This window comes from Pundamilia nyererei, unplaced genomic scaffold (genome assembly GCF_000239375.1).
Source record: "Pundamilia nyererei isolate P.nyererei 1_Seehausen unplaced genomic scaffold, PunNye1.0 scaffold00026, whole genome shotgun sequence".
NCBI classification, from domain to species: domain Eukaryota; kingdom Metazoa; phylum Chordata; class Actinopteri; order Cichliformes; family Cichlidae; genus Pundamilia; species Pundamilia nyererei.
Genome location: NW_005187427.1, coordinates 707,406 through 728,384, shown reverse-complemented (window position 1 = coordinate 728,384; position 20,979 = coordinate 707,406). Strand labels below are relative to the sequence as shown.

The 20,979-nt window shown below is 37.8% G+C and overlaps 1 protein-coding gene across 1 annotated transcript in view; it reads right to left on the bottom strand.

The window, feature by feature from the left end:
• fstl4 (follistatin-like 4) overlaps positions 1-20,979 on the bottom strand; it is a 200,932-nt gene that overhangs the window by 174,434 nt on the left and 5,519 nt on the right. The window contains exons 2-3 of the mRNA XM_005727726.1: positions 12,284-12,443; positions 4,898-4,931 (exon numbers count right to left, since the gene is read on the bottom strand). Of these exons, the coding sequence (XP_005727783.1) occupies positions 4,898-4,931; positions 12,284-12,433 (184 nt within the window). The 5' untranslated portion in view covers positions 12,434-12,443. The remainder of the gene's footprint in view (positions 1-4,897; positions 4,932-12,283; positions 12,444-20,979) is intronic.

Below are 20,979 nucleotides of genomic sequence, written 5' to 3'. Positions count from 1 at the left end.
CTGCCCTATCAGAAAAATACTTGTGTGTCCCAGCCTCATCAACGCCTTCTGAAAGAGTTTTCTCTTGTGCTGGGCATGCCATCAGCCAAGAGCGATGCCGTATAGCTCCATAAAAGGCTAATATGATTATCTTCTTGCAAAAAACTGCTAAACATCACAGGTTTCATGACAAAGTTTGTGTTTTCAATTGTTTAAGCACTGGTTCCAACCAAAGATGTTATGTTTTATTGACAGAAAAGGCTAACTTTGTTATAATTTTGCTTAAAATAAATTACTGGGAAAAATAAAAACACAAGAGGTTTTTGGACGAAGTTTGTGTTCTTTATTCTTTAAGCACCGGCACCGTTTCAAAAGTACCGTCTTGGCACCTGTATCGGATAAAACCTAAACGATACCCATCCCTACTCCTATTATCAGCTTATTTGAAGAATCTCTAACCTTGACAACATTGTGTTAGGTACAAAGACCAATTTATCTCCCTACTAACAATTAGTGAACTTTAGAGCGATTCTTAGGAATTTGGCATGTTTTTTTTTTCTTTGCAGGGGGGGAGAAACAGAGTGAGATACAGAAAGAAAAGACCAGGAATTACTGAGCTACATTAAAAACAAATAAACAATCAATCTGGTGGTGGTGGCCAGTGCTGACTGTGTTGGGCCTCGACAATAAATCAATTTAAAGTATTAAAGTAAACACTGCCCCTAGTCACTAAATATAATCTGCTCTGGCGGACATTAATTTACCAATTCTTTATCATCAAGCAAAGGGTTTTGCTAACTACTGTAGCTACTGTGCGCTAACTACCTAGCTAGTGTGAGTCATGGATAGGGTCACTTTAGTCAGACCAGTAGTGACAAGGCAGTAATGTTTTGTTAAGGTTACCACAACATCTTAAAACAGATATAATAAAGGTTTACGGTATTTACAGTATCAGGTAGGTTTATACACAGAGGGTTGACAACCTGTGTCATTGTGAAAAGTTGGTATAACAAATTAAGTGTCTGGATGTTAATGTATTCAGCTAAATAACTGGTTATCTTGCAAACAAACTGAAGAAGAATTAGAATGTATCAGAAGACAACAATTTTGTCCTACAAGGGAGTATTCCTACTAAAATGAGCCAAAAAGTAAAAACTGACCAACCAGAAAAGAGCTAAAATCTAATCTCCTGCCCACAAAAACTCCAATTAAGCAACATAGGCCTAATTTACAAAGATGGGCAAACTAACACGAGGCCATAAATGCAGAAATCTGCTAATGCATTTAAAGTTTTCCGGTAATCTACTAACAGTGCACTAATTTATAAACAAAACCCAGCAGTTGATTTCAGTAATGACCAATGCAATCTAACAAGAGCACTACAAAAAAATAAAATAAATAAACATTACCCTCTGTTTGTGCTTTTAGAACAACCTGAGGCAGCCAAAGGAGAAATTTTTATAAAGAGGCAAACTCTCTAAGAAGAGGCTGGGGACTGTGTGGGGTCTGAGAGTCAGTGTCTGCATAAATATAACACCTCATTATGGATCCAGAGAAGGTATAATAGGTAGGTAACAAAATATTACAAACTAAGTCTTTATGTGACATCTGAACTGTGCAGAAGAAGAAAATACACATTATTCACCTTCAAACGCTGACCCATATGAATATTAGTGAAGTTACTGTGCCTCGTGTGTAAATCTACTCACTATTCTTGATTTTTTTTTTCCTGCATTCCATGTGATGTTGAAGGGATTCATTAAAGTTTATTGCACATTGCAACATTCAGATAAAAATCTAACCCACTTCTTATGAGTACCATTAGTTGCTGTATTTTGACATTTCAATATGGTATGTAACAGATCCAATACCTCTGAGAAGTGAAAATGAACATGAATGGTATTCTTTCCGCATGCAAGACTGTGGAAGATATGCAGACTTTTACCATTGTTTAATGAGCTCTGTGTAGAAATGTGACTAAAACACAGCAAAGCCACCAGCTTGTTGTAGGAAAACATAACTTGGCTGGATGTAATACCCAGCGCAAGGCACGTCTTTCTCTTGCTAATTCCGACTCCGCTCAGTTAAAGTGAGTTCTGCTCTGTTTCATCAAAATACCAGTATTCCAGAGGACCAGAAATATACCCAGGGCTTGGACTGAGCTAAAATTTTCACATCATGCTCATAGATTTGAGCAATCCATCCCCAACAGTGACAACACCTTTCCCTGCATTCTAACTAAATTTACACTTGCAGCAGCAACTATCATCAGGTGCAAAATAAAACATCTTTTTTTTTCAGCTTTGAATGAATGATGCAAGTAAATTACCTACTGCAAGCCTTAGTAAATCATGCTTGTATGATTTTTTTAAATACTTTCCTCCCAAAATTTGACACTGTGTTAGGGACACTCCTACAAATACATATGCAATATTGCCTGTAGCAAAAACATCTGTTCATCCCTTTCATTCAGAAAACTGGCACCGATGTTTCGTACATCATGACTGACTGACTGAATGTCTTTAAGCTTGCCTCTTGCACTCATACTAATTCAAAACCTAGTAGCAGTTCTAGGATGTGGCCAATCCAGAAAAGAAAATGCATACATTTGCATAATGTCTTCATCAGATCAATGAGCACAACTAACACTCTACTACAAATGTTCCAATTGACTCCCGGAACTATTTAATTCAATCACATATGTCAAAAACAGGCCCCTAATCCCTCCAACTCCATTTTTATTTTGATAAGTCACATAAAAGTGAATATAACTGAATGTACAAATGTACAAGAGCAAATACATGCAATGCAATCCTAATTATTTGTATGTTTTTCATTTAGAAGCATTAAAAAGTGACCTTGTTGAGGAGTAAATATTTAATTTATTTGATTCAGGAGAGAGAGAGACCGCAGTCAACCACTGGGCACTGGTAACAAATTATCACAATCTTCAATCAATTACTTTCATCCTCCGGTGCTCCCATCAATTTCCTGCCACTGCATACCAAATACGTTTTCTGCCAATATGGGTTTATATGTGCCCTGCAACCAACTGTCCAGGGTACACCCCACTGTTTACCCTATGACTGCTGGGATAGGCTCCACCGCCCCTTGGACCCTGAACTGGATAAGCAGTTAAGGAAATGGATGGACGTATGGATGGGTTTATACACTATTCTGCACATTCATTCAATTAACGCTAAACTTCTAAAGCTCGAAATATGTTTAACTTTGTCTAGAACCACCTTACTGTTTGTTTTTTAATGAGCCATCAGCGTGGGCCTCTGCTTTTCAATATGTGCTTTCTATATGTCAACATGAACATCTGTGATGAGAGGTACAGCATATGGAATCGCCTGTCATTTTTAGCCACATAATATAGTGTTCAAGGGGGAAAAAAAGAAATCAGCTAATAAACATCTTTGGTGGAAGATAAATACGAAGAAAATCCTCTGGGTCACGTTTAGGTTGAATAGAAGCAGGCACAGATAACTGAGACAGCAACCAGACTTCATATCATAATGGGCCTAATGCTTACAGATGAAGTCACTTGTCAGATAGGAAGCAGTCAGCCAGGAAATATTGCCTTTACAGTAACTTCCATACAAACTGCTCAATCTCACTGCCATGACTCCAATAGCACAGAATATCATGTGTGAATGCTTGGGCCATTTGTAACACACACACACACGCATGCACGCACGCACGCACACACACAAAAAGACTTCATCTTCATGAGCATTGCAGCTACGTGTCAAACAACACCTTTCACAACAACTCAGCCAGCAGCTCAAATGGACTGAGTAAACAGAGAGTAAAGCACTGAAAAAAGGCAATGTAAAATAAACACTGCAGACTGCCAGAAAATAAATCTGAGGTCTCTGCAACAACTTGTTCACTACCTGTACCGAGGGATGAAACTATCTCGTGGCACTCTTTAATCATCAGTAGCATTGCAAACATAAAAATGTATTGATTGTGTTTAATTAGTTTGATAGAACAGCTGTGCAGAACTAGTCCACTGGTTAAAAAACAAAAACTGCTGCCGGGTAAACGCGAAGGGTTACTTAAAGACAAGCTTCACTAATCACAAACATACAGGCTGATAACTAGTACTATCAAATATTGATTTAGGATCAAAATAATGGTTTTGGCAGATTAACAGATTAGCCAGACCTGATGCCCATGAAAAAATCTCAACCGTACTTCTACTAAAACTCAACAGCCAAGCTTACAGGGAAGGTCAAAAATGTAAATGATCTTTGTATGGCTAACTGAGCAATTACTTCATTGTAAAGCAGCACACAAGTCACAAAACATTACTTACTCATTTCTGACAGGAGAATAAAGTGGGTTGGCAGCCATAATTATTAACCTGACAACTATATTTTTTAGCTTACTGACAGGGTGTCATTTTGAATGAGTGACTTCAGGTGCTTCTACTTTCTATTTGTTAGAGTTCACGAAGGAAGGCAATACACAGTGCAGTCAAGTTTATTATTATGATTATTAAAAGTCTTCCTTTATTTGAACTATGCTTTTCTTTCCCCAAATTCTGTAAGCTAATGCTTGTCAGGCCCTCAGCTAGTTGCTAAATAATCTCTTGATAAACACAACAACTGAAACGCTTTCAAAAATGCAAATCTGCCATGCTTTCAAACACTTCAGTATAGTACAGTGGAGCAATATATGTCACAGTTACATCATTATCATAGCTTTGCCCAAAACTGACTGCATGGTTCATTTTATGGGAGGCATTTAGATTTGAATTACTTTTCAGCAGCATTTCCTAGTAATCAGAAAACTAAAGTGTATGTCAGAATAACAGAAGAAGAAGAAAAAAAAGATTTTGTAATGGAGCACAACATGGCATATTTTGAAAAATGCTGTTTGGTTTGAACACAGTAAGTGTACTCACATTGATCGATGTTCCCGTCTGCTTTCCCCTTCTCCTGCAAACAGAGAACACACACAAAACTGGTTATTACAGGCTTGGAGGAGTGAGACAAAAACAGCCCTTTCTGCAGCTTTTTGCAGACCATTCGTTACCGTGCCTTCTTTTCTTTTCTAGGCTAAGTGAAAGATGAGGGCAGAAAACAAAGGTGAACAGATGGAAAGAGAATGAAAGGAGAGTCAGAGTGGGAATGAGAGAAAATGCTTGAAAGATGACAACAGAAAGACGAGAGGACTTTCACTAAACTGGGTCCCAGAGTCAATTTAATCACCCTAATTGGAAACAGACTTGCCAGCAGGCTGTTAGAAGGCAGGTGTCACCATATTGTAGTGGAATGTTTATCCGGATGTTGAACAGTCGATACCAGCAGGATAAACTGTGATTTATTTCCCAGTTCTATCAGTGAATCTGATATTTAGATGCACTTTTAAGTTAGTCTCATCACCTTCATTCATGGCATTCCAAATATGCTAAACTAGCGTTTGGATGATGAAATTAGGAGCAATTATGTTCAGCTTTGAGGTACATAAAAATCAAATTTCAAAGTTAAGCAAACCAGGTGCTGAACATGTTGGAGGAGAGGAAAATTATCCTGTAGCATAATTGAGCAATGGCAGTGGTAGAAAAGAACATCTGTGACAATATTATGGCCTAATATTTAAACGGATGTCAAAAGCAATGAAAGCATTAGGTGCCATGCAACACAAATGAGAACAGAAATATGTAAAAGTAAAAAGAAAAGCGGGTAACCATGAATTAATGATGGCATAAATGGAAACCATTTGGCGTGTGAAATGGTCGAGCTCAAAAACATCATACTTTTTTTCAAATTTTGCTTTTAGATGCAATCCAGCTGACCCGTACGTGCAAACTATGGGCGTGCTTTTAGTTGTCAGCATTATAGTGTGCGCTTCGTGCTTTTTAATAACCAATCGCTGGTGTTTACAGCGCAAGGTGCATGAATTGTACCTCGGCTCGAGATGCAATATCACGTACGTGGGTAAAACAAAAAAAGATCGACACGCTGCTTTAAAAATAGAACGGAAACACGTCTTCCAATGCAAAAACCCCTTCTGAAGAAGCCCATACGAGGCAGCAATTGAATTGTTGTGACATTCTGCATTCTCGTCCCTCAGTGTGGATGTCACTGGTAATGAGGCTCAGTGATAAAACTTGCGTGCAACTGCGAGGCCTTCTTGGCTTCCCAGGAGACCGAGAGCCTCACGAGAAACGCAGCAGTTTTAGTAGCTCCTGTCATTGCCTCTGCCTCTGTCTCTACATCTCTATCCCTCTCTCTTCCCTCCCTCTGCCATCTGTCCATCTTAATTGCAGACGTGCTTCCTCATCATGGCAGGATAAAATTGAGTGTGCTCATCAGCACCGCCTTCCATCATCTCGAGTGCTGCTGTTTGATCAATTGATTAGAGAATCAAACCAAGCATAGAGGTGAAAGAAAGGCTACGTCTTTCTTTCTAAAAATACTGTCCGCTTGTTACAGTGGCTCACCGGGGTTCTTCTTGCTTGCCACCATATTTTATACATTCAGCTTCGGGGGAAATTAATTTAGTGATAATGACGTGTACTGTGGTTTGATCGTGCAAAGTAAAAACCAAGTAAAAGCCATAAATAAGGAGTACTGCATGCTTTTAGTGGGTGGAGAAATGTAAATAACTACCACCAGAATTTCATTTGAGCAAATAGGGCAAACCCACTGGGTTTCAATTAGGGAGGATCTGATGCTTTTCTCTGCCATTTTTCCTTTGGTTATAGAGGGTGATTAGATGGCTGTATTTTTACTGGAAACTCCTGCAGATTATGTGATAAGACTATGAAAATGCCACAAGACACACACAATAGGGGAGACAGAGGATTCAACACATTTCAGCATCTCGAGCCTGAGGCTGTTTGCTTGACTTGCATTCCCTATGGCTTATAGCGCAGATGTCTCTGGCATTATATAAGATGTACTATAAATAATATTTTCATATATAAGACAATATTAGAGTATGGGAGTATTAAGAGTATTCCACGTAGAGTCTTGCATTAGCAGTTCTTTGCTGTCATATGCTTCCAGGTCAGTTTATAGATACTTTTGAGACAACATTCCCCTAAAAATGTTTCATTAGGCTAGTCCCATGTAACTTGATAAAGTTCATAAAAGTAACGCATTGTGCTGTTATGAAGGAAAGGATTCTGTAACACGTTCGCAGCATCCTCTAAAATGTTTACTGCAGAAAAACCAGGGAAGAAACTCAGCCAAATAACCAAGAAAAGCAGTTTTCACAGGTGATGAACTCAAACAGTTAGTTAAATAAATGCTAGCCATTGGAGAAAATAATTTCAACCAATTCCAAGTGCCCGAAAGAAAAGAGTCAGAGTATGCAACTGCCACACAAATTATTTTCTAAGTATCATTTTTCTGGAGAAAAGAGTTACAGTAATGATGGCTGTATGATAAACATCACTGTTACAATCTGAAGAGGGTGGAGGAGGATTTAATATCTCTACCTCCAAGCAGCAAGTCATATCCATGGAAAAGAGAGCACGCAAGCTGCATTGATGTGAGAGAAAATATAAGCTCAAGTACTTCTTAGCTTATATTGTAACCTACCATAGGAATAAAAAGCAGGGGGTATTATTCTAACAACAAATGCTGTATGTGTGCAGAAAGACTGATTAAGTTTATTTCTTTATGTTACACAACTCCTTTGTTCACAAAGGCCAGAAACTTTTACTGTGAGACAGATTTCTTCATTAAGAAAAGAAAACAAAACTAGCACTAGTTTACTTAGAAAAAGAATAATAACACCGGTCACTTTCACAATTACACAGTCTTTTCTCCACAAACTGCTTTCCAGCGATGTAAAAGAACGTTTAATATGCTTTTAACAGCAGCTCTCTGCTACACAGAAATAAGCTCATTTAAACTTGGAGGACATTCTTCTTGTTAAAAGGCATTTTTCCCTTCCTATTGTCGCCAAAGCGCTTATTCATAGGGTCATCTGATTATTGGTGTTTCTCTGCTTTCTCTGTATTATTCTCTTTACAGTATAATTCACCAAGAGGAAACCGATGTTGTGATTTGGACGTGAATAAATAAAATTGAATTGAATTTACATTACAGTAAATAGGGTGCGTGTTGAGTCTCTGACAAACATGAATAAGTAAAGCATCACCTGGCTGGATTTTTACCTGTGCAATAGCTTTTCGTACTAAATGAGCAGTCACGACACTGTGAGCAGACTGAAAATAAAAACTGTGCTTCTAATATTATGGTATTGGTATCACAGTTGGCTTCATATTTGCATTTCTCAGTACTTTTTGTTGCAAAGTTTAAATGTACAAACTCAATAAGAAGGATTTTGCCTGTGCAAACACATCTCCGAATGCAACATGCTTCCACCTTGGATGCCATTTAAACACCCACACGAAACAAGAACCTGACACTGCCGCCACAGAAACTGACATTTTGTGGGAATGCAATTTGAACAACAGGGCAATTCAAGCCAAGCAGTGCCCGTTATGAAGTCTACTTGAATATGCTTTCTCCTCAATCTCTTAAATGTGTTGCTATCCAGGCATCTTTCACGAATGCGCCGACTTTCATTCTATACATCTCTGTCAAACTTCTAATTTTAAACAACAACAAAACTTTTTGCTGGAATGTGATTATTGAAGACCAGCTCAGCATCGTGGTTTCAATATACAGAGACAGAGATAGTTTGATGAGAAGACATTTCGATGATACTGCCTGAGGACACAAAGAGAACCAGGAGAGGAGCAGGAAAGGAGAGCTGAATCGCTGTCTGTTCTCCTACAAGAGTTCATCTATCCACATTCAATAGATGATCCCTGATGTTTGTTGCTTGGAAAGAAGAGACTTGTCTTATCTAACAGCAATTCATCAGTGCAGCAACAAGCCACTTAATGGGCTTAATGAAGTGCAGCCAAAGGAAAAAGGAAAAAAAGAATCAGACTCTGGCAATACAGGTTATGAAGCGGTGATACGTTCACAGGTATAACTTTGATTATTTTCAAATGGAAAAAAAGCCTGACAAATTCCAACATGTCTCAGTATCAGATGGAGATGGAGCAGCTTTATGTTCCAGCAATACTCACTGGCAAGAACAACTCTCTCAACCTTTCCATTTATTACAATTTCCCCAAGCTTCAAGTAGCAATTATAAACAACTGCTTTCCTAGAAGTTGGATTTTCTTTATATATCAAGAAAAACCCTATGGGGAGGACTCATTAATCAATATGCTAATCAAGGGTTGCTAATCAAGTCCTTAAAGAAGGTGCACGAGAATAGGTGCAGTAATTGATTTTCCACTGCCATATACCACAATTTCTTTCACAAATAACCTCCAAACTAAAACCGATAAATCAATGCTGAAAACGCAACTGGTGCTGAGTGCATGTAACTAACACAAGTGATCTTTAAATGTAGCTGCTGATTTAGAGACTGAAACATAAATTTCTTGTGGTTTATCCTATTTGACTGTAGTATCTGTAGGCTGATATATATTGAAACTAATTTTTACTGTACGTATGTAACAAGTAATCACTTTTTCTCATGCTATGCTACGGCAGGCCAGATAGGCTCCAACACAATCAATACCTAGATTGCACAGTTTTAGACCTAAAATATTTTAATAGTTGCAAGCATTTGCTTTTTTTTTTAAAATTTAATTATTTGCAGCTGCACACTTCAATTGAAGAAACTGGAAACAACCTCAAAAAGCTGAAGCTGGAATTATGCTTTTTGATGGACTTCCAAGTTAGACATCTGTCTTAAAGAAGGCAGACACATTCAAACTGACTGATGTTCTTTACCAGATGGTTGTGCTGAGCTTCACGAGCTCATTCAGTATCCCCTACCACTGTAATTGTAGTAGAGAATACTATTATTGCTTCATATAAAGGCAAGCATTGCATATGTTGTGCCTGCCTGAAAGGTTTTCTTCAGCTTTGAGTACAAATTATGAGGAACCAGCCTGAGCAGAATGTGAGCTAACCCTCTGGGGACTGCAACAAAATAAAAAGTAAAGCTCTACGGGTTCAATTCATCATCAAAATGTAAATGAAAACTGGAAATTAAAACACAAAAAGAGAATCTGACATTGTGAGCAGAAGAGTATTTTTATTCTCTTTTTTTTTTTGCTTTTTCCTGCAGCCTTTCTCCTTCATACAAAGCCTAACCTTCTTACTCCTAAACCTTAATCCAGTGAGCACGGTTCTCTTTTTCTGCGGTAGCTGTAAAATCACTTAACAGCTATGGTCTTTATACAGAGGTCAGTCCCAAACCAAATCATAACTGTCCTGTTAAGTGTTGCGCTTACAAAATTGCATGTTGGCGAGTGTTGTCTTTCAGTATGTAGTAACACAAGAATCCAGAACCAAGACTGATGTAGCCTCAGCCACACGGCAAAATAAAGGCAACATTCACCCACAAACAGCACATTTAAGTCTGTTTATAATAATAAATAACATATACAGTACATAATGTGCTTGCAAAGTCAGACTGTTCTATAGTACCTCACATCTGAGCCCGAATATGGACAAGTTAGACTAACATGTTCTTTGTTTTTTTTTTTAACCATTGTAGTGTTTGTCTGTCAGATCCTGACAGACAAATTCATTCTCCTCATTTAAACCATTGCAAATATAAGAAGCAGTGGGCAGCTGTTGTTCAGTACCTGGAGACCAACTCCAGTCAGTGCCTATCACTGGATTACATCTGGGCATAATGACAGGAGAGTTAACCAAGCATGTTTTGATGGCAGGGAAAAGTTCCCCAAGGAAACCTGCAGAAGCCTCAAGTTCCATATGCTTACACATTTGTGACAGCTAATATACTGTAAATGCCCCAGAGCTGCTATGACCCTGGCATGGACATGTCAGCACAGTCTTTTGGTTATTATGTAAGGATCCAGGAAGTTGACAATGAGTCAAAAATCAAAAGGCTTAATCTGAAGTTTTTAGTTTATATTATTTTGTTGATCAGGTGCAAAGCAAACATACTTCTCCTTCTTTATTGCAAGTGTTACGTTATTTTGGGGGCATTTGAGTTATGGTGAAAATCTGACACTGTTTATTCTTTCCCAGAGGCTTTGAGAATGCAGACTTGCATATTGTGAAATCATGGATTTCCATGATTCACCTCACGGTCAACTCTCAATTCTGGCACCAGTTGACAGCGTTTTAAGTTCCAGTTCTGGCCAGATAGATGGATTCTGTGCCTGGGAATTTGTTTTTTGCATCAAGTGATGTTGGGAGACAGAACCTCACGGCAAAATGGCATTCCACAACAGAGTGCCAACTTGGCATAGCCCGAAGTGAGTGAGACTTACAGACCAGGGGGTGTTCATCATTCATTTTGAAAAGAACCAGGATGTCTACAGGGCTGTGTGGTGGCCATCTGTCTGCCTGTGCATAGGTCTTTTTGACAACCTATTTGGGCTTCATGTTTATTATCTAAAAAACAAATCAATCGAAGGGATCATTCTTCCTGGCAGGAGACAGTTTTCTGAAGGGTGTCTATTTCCCTTTTTAACTCATGATTCTTTTGCAACCAGCCCTGATAGATACAATCAAGTGACCTCATTCAAGTGCTTGCCCATGGGTGTTAAAGCAATCATCTCCAATTTGTTGTAAATGGCTAGATGAACAATTGCTAGGTTTAAATATAAAGTGTAGACAGAAAATGGCAGGCAGGTGTAGGATGGTGATGGTGGTTAGTGTACCACTAACTGTTATAGTAACTGTACAACAAAGAACAGATTCTCACAGTTTGGACGTCAACATTCCATTAATGGCTTTTATCGGTTGTTATCAGGCCTACATATTGTCAATAGCTTCCTCTACCTTTGAGTATACTCATTCATTTTAATCAATAAAAACCTGAAATCTAGATTATATAGATGTATAGCAGCAGTGTAGATAAGTACATATAAAATAAGGTCATCCATGGTCATCCTATGCACATGCATCAGTCCTTTATGCTCTTATACTTATCTGCAGAGTGATATGTATATAATGAGTTAACCGCATCAGCAAGTCATGGTGCAGGAGATAGAAAGTGACAATAAAATAAATGTTTTACAGGATTTAAAATCTGTTCAGATTTACAACAAACATGCTTTTTTTTTATCATTCGACTGTGTGGCTCGCTTCATTTTTCTTTACAACCTTGATTTGATTTAAGGTTGATACGATTGATTTACTGTTCATCACTGCAAGTGTTTTTCTAGCTTGACAGACAGTGAAGGTAATGGCCTCAGTGGGACGCAGTACAGTACGTTAGTGCGTTGATGTGTATGTGCGTGCAGAATGCACGGGATATTTACCATGGCGCGAGGTTCCTGGGAGGAGGTACGTGACACGCTGACTGTATCCCCGCTGCTTCGCCTGCTGCTCTTGTGCCCTTCAGCGAGCCAGCACCCCGAGGTTCCCAGCAGAGCGGCCACAGCCACAGCCCAAACACCCATGCTGCCCATGAGTGTTTCTCTGTGTGGAAAAGCAAAAGTACAATGCACACATAGTTCTTAGACTCTTTCTGTTGTTCTGCAAACTGCAGTTACCAGAAATAAGTGCAGCACAGTTTAATAGTTCTCTTAACAAGTGTCTGTATTTATCAGGAACGTGACAGTTGACATGTCTAGTATACAGGTGAAAACTGTGAAAATGAGACATAACCTCTTTAACATGTTCTTTAATCAGCGTGAATAAATAAACAATGTCAAAACTGTGCTGTTTATTACGTAGCTTTGACTGCAAATCTTCACACCTTACCTGTGATTTTAATCTGTCATAATCCAATTTGTATGCAAATAATTTTTGATTACTTTATTTACTTGATAATATATCAGTTTGTTTGCCCCAGAGGAGATAAAGACACATGAGTTGAACTCACGGTACCAATTATGCAGCTTTCCTCTCTGTGCAAAAAGCACAAAGACAGAAAAAAAATATGTGAGCCCTAATTCTTACTTTTTATTTGAATAACTCTGTCTTTATTGAATGTTTATCTGATATTGCAGTGCTTCCAAAATGTTTACAGATGTCTGATAATAGATTTAGTACATGCAGAGACAAATACCTGAAATTATGTTAATGTATGCTCACAGACCAAGTGGAACAAGTATTATACTCGCCATGCACGCACACACATCACACAGCATAATGCTGCTATGTACACATCAAAGACCACACTGATGGGAATAATTATGTGTATTACAAAGTACATAAAAAATCTTTTGATGTCAACAAAGAGAAAACCCTCTGAAGTAAGAAATGGTGGAGTGGTGTGGGAGCTTAAAATAAAAATTCAGAAGATCGGTTTCACTGCTGTGACATGCGCACACTCACATACGTACTGACAAATTCAAACATAACGGCCTCAAATGTCTTTCAAATAATGAGTAGTTCCTTTTGTTAATCATCTAAAAATGACAAAAATTTGAATTGAATAATTTAAACATTTGACTATGTTTGAAATTATGCCTCTTCTTTAGCCCTGATTGCAAAAGTAAGTGAACTAAAGAGCATTTCAGGTCAAATTAAATCACTCAGTATTCTACAGATGAGGGGAAAATATTATAGCAATTGGCTTAAAGTGAACCCCAGACTCAATAAACAACACTAATCGTCAACACAGTCACAATAGAATATAATACAGGCTTTATAAAGACTTTCTGTCTGCTTTTTTATCTCATCAATGAGTATTTATTGCAAAGATATTGTACTGAGTTTATCTTGCACTGCACTGATGTTTTTAGTATTGTGCCAGCCTCCTGTAGCGTTTGCCCTGAGGGGAAATATTGACTTCTCATCGGATCTTATCAGCTGATGTGTGTCTTTATAGTTCCACTGTGCGACATGGCAGTTTGTTACGTGTGTAATTGTGCTTTTAGGTAATAGGTTTATTGTTTTTATTGTGGACTTATGCTTTAGAATATGGCTTTATTGTATGTTTTACTGCTGAACCAGCGTGAAAACAAATTTCCCTTAGGGGGCCATAAAGTTTGCAGTTGTACTGTAACAAGGGCACAAAAACCCATGATGCATCTCAAGCAGTACAATAGTTTATGGTGTCAAATGTCTGCAGTGATGCTTGACTTGAATGCAGAATTTTAGAAGAGACCTGTTATGCCCTGGAGATGGTGGCTGAAAGTTTATCCAAGCTAACTTTTACTTTTTAAAGTAATAATTTTATGGCCATTTAATTTTTGCTTTCTTTTCTTTTTTTCTTTTTTTTACTCTTTGCAAGCAGCAAAACAAAGTGTACACAAAACTGTTAATGTATTATATAATGAAACTGATAAGAGGGGTGTGCTATAAGTCGAGACTGATGGGTCTTTCTTTGCACCAATAAGAGTGACTTGTGTCTTTAAATAAGTTAATGAAAGGAAGGTTATGAGGAAAAAAATAACACACTGATAAAATGGGTCTGCAGAATTACAGGACCTGTAACATCAGATAATTAATCTTCCAGGGCTTGACATTGTCGCTATGGGTTATGCTTTTCACATTCATTTGATCCCTTGATAATATAAAAATTGATTAATAGAGCTTTAAGGAAATATACTTGCAAAGTGCACTTTAAGTAACAGCATAGTTTATTCAAAAATAACTTACTCTGATGTATTGCAAAGATAGATATCATTTTTTTAAAAACAGACTGTAGACATGCAGTAAGAAAATGTAAAAATGAGAATTTACTGGGAATTACAGAATGCACAGCAAAAGGAAAGCAGGAACCAAAGCAAGAGTCCAACAGTGATGAGGCAAAATACAAAGAATGTAAAAGAAGATTATGAAGACACCAAATACTCTCAGAACAACTGGGAGAACACAAATAAGCTCAAAGAAGGAGAGTCAATTGACAAAACAGCAACTGACATGGGAGACACATGAGGAGGTAATGGGAAACAGGTGGAAACAATCACTGAAACAAGACATAGACAGGTAGTAAAACCGGCTAAGACACACAAGACATGTAACTACCAATATATAACAGCAAGAAGAAAACCTGCATAACTTCAATAAAACACTAAAACCACCAGCACATCATGATATATTTAATTTGCCGCATAACAACAATATGTTGTTTATTTCATTATCGCTTTCAATGGCTGGAGCTTGAAGAATTTATACATTGTGAAATATGTTGCAAATGTTGGGGTTTTGTGATTACTTTGCCGCAGTTTCTTATGTGACAGTTGAGTAAAGATACTCTGTTACTTTTCACTGCTTCATAGACACAAAATCACACAAGTCCTGTCAGTGTAAACAACTCATGAAGGGACCATCAACATTATTCAGCTAGCTAGCCGGGGGCTAATGGGCCCACATGGATGAGAGCTCACCCTTGTGAAATTAAACACCAAATGAGATCTGCCAGTCACTGTCTTAATGTGCTGCCTTTCCCCCTGGCATTGGCCCACACACAGCTACACACATTCATACATTAGCACACACGGGCACATACACACAAATGCAAACAGAGCCCCGGTCTCATGGACTGAATGGTCCATTTTGAAATTCATCAGGAGGGAGAAACTCTGTGCGGAAGCTATTATTTGACCAGAATATTAAAAAGCTTAGAGGAACACATTCTTTAGAGTCGCTGCAGCCTTTGGCAGCTTTGCACAGATCAGACTGGTTTACTGAGGGACTTGCAACAAAAACAGACCTAAGGTGCTGAAAGTTAAATGCATCTATTCACATCTCAGCTGTAGTGTTTCCCCATCTCATTGTTCCTGTTTCCTTTTGTGGATTTCCTTAACTTATGTGACAGAGGGATATTGTTTATAGCACAAAGAGTCTCGCAGACCTACCTGTTGCTGTGGTTTCTACAATTAAAACTGCTTTACTTTCTGGACATTTAATAATAATCTTTTTCATCACAGTCAAGATCAAGTCTACAAACAAGTGGGTCTTTTACTTTACTACTTGCTTTAGAAAGTAAGACCTATTCTTGAAATCATGAAAACATAATTATTTGATTGCATCTTGGTTCCAGTCTTCATCAACAACACCTGTGGTCAGGTAGTTAATGCCTTCTTTGTGATGCTGCTATAATGCGTTTAGTTTAATAACGTTTATGAAGCTAAAATGAATGCACATTTAAACATAAGCAAAGTATATTACTTGTAAGTATATGACTTTTGTGTAGTAAAGGTCCAGCTGCCAGCTACCACAGTTTGAAATGAGACATAAGGAGAAAAGCACCAGCTTATGTGCCTTTAAGGTGTAGCCAGTTCAACAAGTCAGGAACTCAAATTTTAAGGCCAAATATTCATTTTCACCCAAAGCTTTAAAATGTTTGAGAGGCAGCAAAGATTTTTTTTAATGTATGTGTGGACGCCCAAACACAAGCTTACAGTATGAAAGGCTCAGTACTCCGGGGTCATGAAGACAGTGAATCATTGATGAAATGCCGTGCCATAAAATTTAAAAAAGTAATATTTTGGTCTTGTTCGGTAGGTTTTACTACAATTTTGCAAGTGACTAAATACAACACTTCAAGCTCAGAACTCACTTTTTTAACAACTTAAATACGGAAAAAATCTCATGTAAATGATAAAAAAAAACATACATAAAAAATATCAAACTTTTGATTTTTGAACTCACTCTACTTATATCGGACAAGAAGGATCTCCATCCAGCAGTTTTTCTTTCAGTGATATTGAGAGATGATGTCTATTTATTTGAATATAAACACTTAAGTAATCTTAAAGCTGTTCTCTTGTCAAGAACAGACATCAAAAGATTATAACTTTGAAATTGAGCTGGGTCCAAATTTTGTTGCAAAATGACTGTTTTTTAGTCTTCTAAAAATATAACAGAAAAGCACTTCTCTCTGTCTCTGTGTAAGAAAATACAAAAACATTTGCTCCTAGGAGCACAACTAAACTGTCAGGCTGGGCCTAATGGTGATATTTTCGGCAATATCGTGTATAAATCTTTGAGAGCATAATGTTCTATCAGACTGGTTCTGAATCATGCATCTTGTTTCTTTTGTGTCATTTATAGCTTTTTTCGGTGGATCAAATTATCTATTGACTAAATGCATCATAACCTATTTATGTATTTGGAATTTGGCCAGACAAAGAAAAAAGTAATAATTCAGTCAGTTAAACTCATCATAGTTATCTGTGTTGACAGAAAAAGAAATGTTTATAAGAATAAGATGTGGTTCATTCTTACTAGATTTTTGAAAATTGTTGTTTAACAGCAGTTCATATTTCAGTGTGCTTTACTATGTTTAATTTTACTCCCACTAATAATTTTGAGCACGAATATTGGCAACCAGTCACATTGGCTGTATGTTCCTACCCACTTAGCCAGTAAAATCAAATTCACTCGTATCCATTTGACATTGTAAACTATAAAAAAATATGTGTATTGACAAAAATGAGAGTAGCTTACATGAAACCATCTTCATAACGCTGGCTTTATTGTTCGGTCATCTACAGCAGCTGTAACTGATCACATTTGAACATTCAAACACTCCTGACTTGCTGAGCACAATCAATGAGTTTGTGATTTTGGATCTATAATATTCTACAATAGCACCATCCTCCCAGAAAGATCTGCTCCATGAGCTGCAATAACAAACCCCACTTTAGTTATTATGACGGGAAAAAAGAAGCAACTCACCGTGACATTTAAACTGATTCAAAGATATAACTTAAAACTCTTTTTTGTACTCAGTACAGTTAAATTTACAATGCTAAAGGTTTATTATGCCTCTAGAATCTGACTAAATTAGCATGACTTAAGTGGCATGTTTGTCAGGAGACCAAGACACAGCCAAATTCAGAACTGGCATGTAAATGAGCATTGTATGCAGCCCTGCAGTCTCTCTGGTGCTCTTTGTAATGGCAGCAGGGAAAGGCCCCTAGCTGAGCTCTGAGACAAATTCAAGTGATCAGACTGAACTCTCCTTCCTGCTCTCAGTCCCAGCTCTGCACCACTCCAGGTAGGTCTGCTGTCACAGTTACAAATGACACATGCAGTTCCAGAACGACAATCATTCCCCACTCAGCGTGAGTCCTCCCTGCAAGTTGCTGAGTATTTAAAAAAGATTACAAAGAAAGGGTGGGAGGGGCACAAAAATTAACATCTGCGAATGCTGAACAGCACATGCTGAAACTGTAGTTCACCACCCTCATGTAAAATGTTTTGCATATGACGGATTGGCTTTCTTTGTGTTTCATGTCACTAAACAGCTTTAATTTTGAGATATTCTATTTATACAGTTTTAGAAATTATTAATGAAATGAGTTATATTGGTTAACCTACTAGCCTATCCTCCAAAAGTAGAATGTTAAAAAAAAGATCGCCTGTCAATCATGTTATGAAAGCACAAATCATTTTTTCCCCCACATGATGCATGCCCCCTTTTGGAACAAACCTCTCCACAGGCTGATGCTCTGAGTGCTGCCTCACTCTGAAGCTCCTCTTCAGTAAAATCTCTGCTATCATCCTGCGTCTGCCGGCCTGTCTGCCTGCACTCAGGTTTCAAACAACCCATTCTTCAGAAAGATGTCTATGTAGCATGAAATAGAGCTACCAAGAGACTCGCCTTTGCCCAAAATGTTTACATGACTCACTCGTCAAGATTTCATTCTTGTTCCTGTGCGGTTGGAAAAGATTCTGAAGAGACTAGACGTGTCAATCTGTCAGGCAGCCATGCATCAGGATCACACACGCTCTAACCTTAGTTATCTTTCAGACGCTCCGGATGAACAGGGGACACTTACGTTCAGCCTCCCCCACCCCCACCTTTTTTTTATGATGATGAGAAATATGATAACTGTCAGGGTGCTCTGAGTGGTGTTTCCCAAAATGGATTCATACAGAAGCCTAGCCATGCAAAGTAAGGTCAGTCACTGACTGTGATGTAAATATGTTAGAAACACTACCCTTTGGAAGGAAGATGGGAGGTTGTCAGCACACCAGATAAAAGCTGACAGGTCGTATCTGCTCATATGATTCACAATTAAAACGAATTCTTCTCCAGTAGTCAAGGTGAAACTAATTAAGAAAGAAAGGGTCTAATTAATAGTGTAGCAGTTGGAGGCCTAAAAGGAACATTTGAACATTAAATCTTTTATTTGTTTGATAATATTCAGCTTATTTTAGCAATGATGGTGTTCCCTGCTTACAGCTGGCCCATAGGTTTTGGCTCTGTCACAAGCCCATACTGCTAAATTTACAGCTGCATCAAACTGCCTCAATTTGATCTCATTTAAATCTTTATAAAATATGCTGCCAGCTTTGAACTCTTCTACTCTTTAAAATGCATTAATATTTTTTATTTACACTTACATTGGCTCAAATGGTTGTACTCCCAGGTTTTTCTGTATCTGAGTGTAAGATTGTTAGTGATAAATTCTTCCGTTTGGGTTTCTGTTTGGGTTTGTGTTGAAAGTGTTGATTTTCAATAGTTTTGTAACAGTCTGTTTGATTTCATGTACTATTTTTGAGTGTTATTACTTAAACAATTTTTTGTTGTTGTTTTATAATTAGTTTTCCATTTTACCTGAATAAATCACAACATACGCTGAACACATTACCTGGACAAGAGCAGGTTATGTTCAGGGATTTGACTGAAATTGACTGAAAGCACCATATTTTTTTTCTTCTTTTTTTTTTACTAATTATCTGTATTTGCAGCATGGTTTAAGTGCAATACAGATTATCTGCAGGGCAAATACATGGTTTATGTGCAAACTATTGACCCATAACTTACCAATAATACCAGTTACCAATCAATTAAGTTGCAATAGCGCAAACTGTGCATTGCGATTTCACTGGAATTTACATGTATTCAGCCGGTGATGCATAAAATCTATAAATGTCTTTGTACTTGATTCTAATCTGCTGCTAAGTCACTTTCACACTGATGAAATTGCAGCTACTAGAACACAAAATACAGACCAAGAAAACCCATTGAATCAATAAAATGAATTTGACTTTGATCTGCTGACAAACTAAAGTGATTTCCATGTTTTTTAAGACTATTAGACTGTAACATTTAATGTTCTTTGTATCCATTTTAAAGTTTGTGTGGCTGTCACGCTAGAAAAAAAACAGGCACCAAGAGTGCACTGAGAGCTAAAATAATTAACTCAAATTCAAATGCTTATTTTGCCACAGTGTGCTAAATCCCAAGATTAATGATTTTCCGCAGCATTAAGCTCTTGTTCTTTATAGATTTTTATCATCATCTGATAATGTCTCTGATTGGAGTAGGTGGCACTAATAGGGATTATTTTTCAGGTTTTAGATATCACCCTTTGTCAATACACTTGAATCAAATGATTAGTTCATTACCAGGCCTCTGGAGAACCTAGGGTGTCTTGCATTGAAATCTGCTGCAATGACCCGGTTACTGCGTTCACCAGATATCAACAATTTCGATCCGCTCCTCACGTGTTAACCTCTTCGACATGTCAATGGCTGTGAACAAAGAGAAACTTGTAAATAACTCATGAAAGAATAAAGTTATGTTGAAACCAAGCACACCATCGTTTTTCTTGTGACATTACAAATAAGTTTGATGTGTCACATGTCCCTCTTCCTATTGAAAAAACAAAAGCTGTATCCAAGATGGCTGACTTCTAAATGGCCACCACAGTCACCACCCATCTTGAGGAGTTTGCCCCCTCACATATACTAATGTGCCACAAACAGGACATTAATATCACCAACCATTCCCATGTTATTACGGTGTATCCATATAAATGGCCCACCCTGTACAGCTAAATCCAAACCAAGCTTTCTAAGAATCAGTTGAAACTGATGAAGTATCATTTGATTGCAGCCTCTCTGACCAACCATGACATCTCTCTACCTTAACCAACGGGGTTGAATATCCCAGACAAGCCCCCCATTTGTGACAAATTGACTAGCTCAAGGTATGCAACAAAGGGTGCAAGTGGAATAAAATCTGACATTATTCGACATAATGCAACAAAAATAATAATAATGTCAAGAAAATAATTGCTGCCAGGTGGAAAGAACAAGAAAG